We start from the raw sequence: 3,030 nt of genomic DNA on the forward strand, positions 1-3,030 counted from the left end.
GGGTGCATATGCACTGCAAACCGGAGGAGCAAGGGCATCCTGTGCAGACACCCCCAAAGCTGCTTCCGGGGAGCTCAGATGCCAGCATGAGAAGCATTTAGCTCTGGAAACCCCAGGACCAGAGAGACTAGATTAAAGCTACGTGAGTTGGTCAGCACCCGCTGTATCACATCAGGAGAAACTGCTAGAGGTGCTGCATGTAGCTACAGCTGCAGCTGGTTTCCCATTTGCATTGCCTTATTCACATCATGGCCCTTTGCAAGGCGGCAGAGATAAAGGTCCTGTTCGGAAGCCCTCTCCTGCGGGGGACAGAGGCTGGTGAGAGCTGAGCTAGAACGAAGGGCCCACGAGCCCTCTGCTGGAATTGTACAGAAACTCACCCGGAAAGGTTGCGTTGTCTGCAAAAATATCTAGTGTGCGGTTGTCTAGGGTTTTCAGAGACTGTCAGGGGCTGCAAGGGACCTGGTAGATGGTCGGGTGCAGCCCCCTGCACTAGGCAGGAAAAGACAACAAAAGACAACTGGGGTTATGTTACCCCAGCGAGGTGACCGTCCAGTCTCCTGTTGAAGATGTCCAGGGTAGGTGAGCGCACCACCCCTGGGGGGAGTTTATTCCACAGTCTGCACACCCTGACTCTGGAGGAGTTTTCCCTGGCCTTGCACCTGACGCGGCTTCCAGGAGTTTGTACCCATTGCTCCTGGTCTTCCCCGGGGGTGCCCTGGTGAACAGCTGTTCACCGAGCCCTTGATGTACTCCCCGATGTAGCGGTAAGCTGCTACCAAGTCCCCTCTCAGCCTGCTCTTCTGTAGGCTGAAGAGGCCCAAGTCCCTCGGCCTCTCCTCGTATGGCTTCTCTTGCAAGTCCCAGGTCATATGAGTGGCAGTGTGGTGTTTGCCCCACGGGCCACAGCATCGCACTGCCGGCTCATGTTCGTGCGATGGTCGAGCACTGCCCCTAGGTCCCTTTTGGCCCTGGTGCAAGTCTAATTGTCACCACCGAGCCTGAGGTCTGCTGGGGATGGTTTGCCCCCAGATGGAGCACCTGACACTTCTGAGAGTTGAACTTCATCTGGTTCTGGTCCGCGCACCTCTCCAGCCTGGCCAGGTCCACCTGTACCTGCAACCTATCCTTTGGCGTGACCACGCTGCCCCATGACTCGGTGTCGTCCGCAAACTGGGCCAGCGAGCTTTTCACCCCCACACCCAAATCATTGATAAAGATGTTGAAAAGCGCCGGTCCAAGCACGGACCCCTGAGGGACACCACCGCCCACGTCGCGCCAGGACGACACACATCCATTCATGGGAGCTCTCTGGGCCCGACCCTGGAGCCAGTTTTCCACCCACTGAGCTGTCGAGCACTTAAGCCCACAATCTTCCAGTTTTCCCACAAGGATACCATGGGATACTAGATCAAAGGTCTTTTGGAAGTCGAGGTATATAACATCGACCTTGTCTCCTGTGTCCAGGTGCGAGAGACCTGGTTGTAGAAGGAGATGAGATTGGTAAGACAAGACCTGCCCGCGACGAAGCCGTGCTGGCTGTCGTTCAGGATCTTACCCTCCACGAGCGTGTCGCACATAGATTCTCTAATGAGTTTTTCCAGGATTTTCCCTGGGATGGAGGTGAGGCTGACTGGCCTATAGTTGCCCAGGTCCTCCCTCTTCCCCTTCTCGAAGATGGGCACAATGCTGGCCCTCTTCCAATCCTCAGGGATCTCCCCTGTGTGCCACGATTTCTGAAAGAGCTTTGCCAGGGGTCCCGCAATGATCTCCGCTGGCTCCTACAGCACTCTCGGGTGGAGTCCATCCGGTCCTGCTGATTTATACATGGCTAGCTTTTCTGGTTGGTTTTGCACCCGCTCGGCACCCATAGTGGGGAGGCTAACAGTCCTGGCATGTCCCCTATGAGCCGTATCTTGTCCTTCCCCTTGATCCGGTGAAACACCGATGCAAAGTGGGCATTCAGGGGTTCAGTTTTTTTCCTGAGTGCCCGTTACCAGCTGTCCCGAGGCGTGAAGCAGGGGTCCTGCACTTCCATGTGTTTTCCTTCTGCTCCCTACATACCTAAAGGACTTCTTATTGTCCTGGGCTCCCTTGGCTAACTTAAACTCTGTCACTGCCTTAGCAAATTAAATAGTTTTAATTTCCTATTGACACCTTTAGCCTACTGATTCTCCAAAAATCCTCATTCCCTCCAAAAAAAAAAGGAAGGAAAGGCCCCTTCCCTTGAAGGGTGTGTCAGCAGCCAAGCCTCCTACCTCTGTCCCTCCAGCTCGCACACGTATTTCACCACCGGGGTCCAATCAAACGCTCCCGGCCCCTTCTTCAGCCACTTCTCCAGCTCCTGGCAGTTCCGGTCCGCATAGTCCGAAACGATGATCTCATTAAACTTCTCGCAGGCAGAAAGGAGCTGGTAAATGGTGGGGCCGCTGCCAATATCTATCAGGATGTCACCCTTCACATCACCTGTGTTGGAACAGGGGGGAGCAGTGTTACCTGGTACTGGAAAGGAAATCGCTGCTGTCCCGGGGTTGGGCTGGCTGGGAATGACCTTGTTTGCACACTGCCTCACGTGGCTGGTGCACTGGATGGGTGCTGCTCCAGCAGTGACCCGATGCCAGCCTTTGCACAGACAGGAGCTGGGCTTTTCAGGTCTCAGCAAGGATGCAGGGCTTTGATTTCCATGTACCACAGAGGCCTTGAAGGATTTGGGATGCATCAGTGAACCCCCCCGGGGTGTTTCAGGCATGCTCAGCGGGAATAAGGAGCCTGTCCCATCTATTCTGACTGTACAGACATGGGGTCAGGACAATTGCTTCCTGGGTTTTTGCACAGCACCCACTGCTCTGGGCCCCTGGTGTCAGGGCAGGCCTCTAAACATGGTTGGGTTAGTCTTTACCTATCCTAAAGCAGTTCAGCATGGGACTTTGTCCAGACTGATGCAGGACAGGCTTTACCTACTTGGCTGCCTGCTGTATTTTTCAGCTTAGGAAGGGAAAGGGCAAGGAAAATCATTTAGGAACAGGATGC

General features: G+C 54.7%; 1 protein-coding gene across 1 annotated transcript in view; it reads right to left on the reverse strand.

Moving 5' to 3' along the window:
• Positions 1–2,719, reverse strand: part of LOC112548934 (nicotinamide N-methyltransferase-like) — a 3,585-nt gene extending 866 nt beyond the window's left edge. The window contains exon 1 of the mRNA XM_025195738.1: positions 2,259–2,719. Coding sequence (XP_025051523.1) covers positions 2,259–2,719 — 461 coding nt within the window. The remainder of the gene's footprint in view (positions 1–2,258) is intronic.
• Positions 2,720–3,030: the final 311 nt, after the last annotated feature.

This window comes from Alligator sinensis, unplaced genomic scaffold, assembly GCF_000455745.1.
Source record: "Alligator sinensis unplaced genomic scaffold, ASM45574v1 scaffold1679_1, whole genome shotgun sequence".
In the NCBI taxonomy this organism is placed as follows: Eukaryota; Metazoa; Chordata; order Crocodylia; family Alligatoridae; genus Alligator; species Alligator sinensis.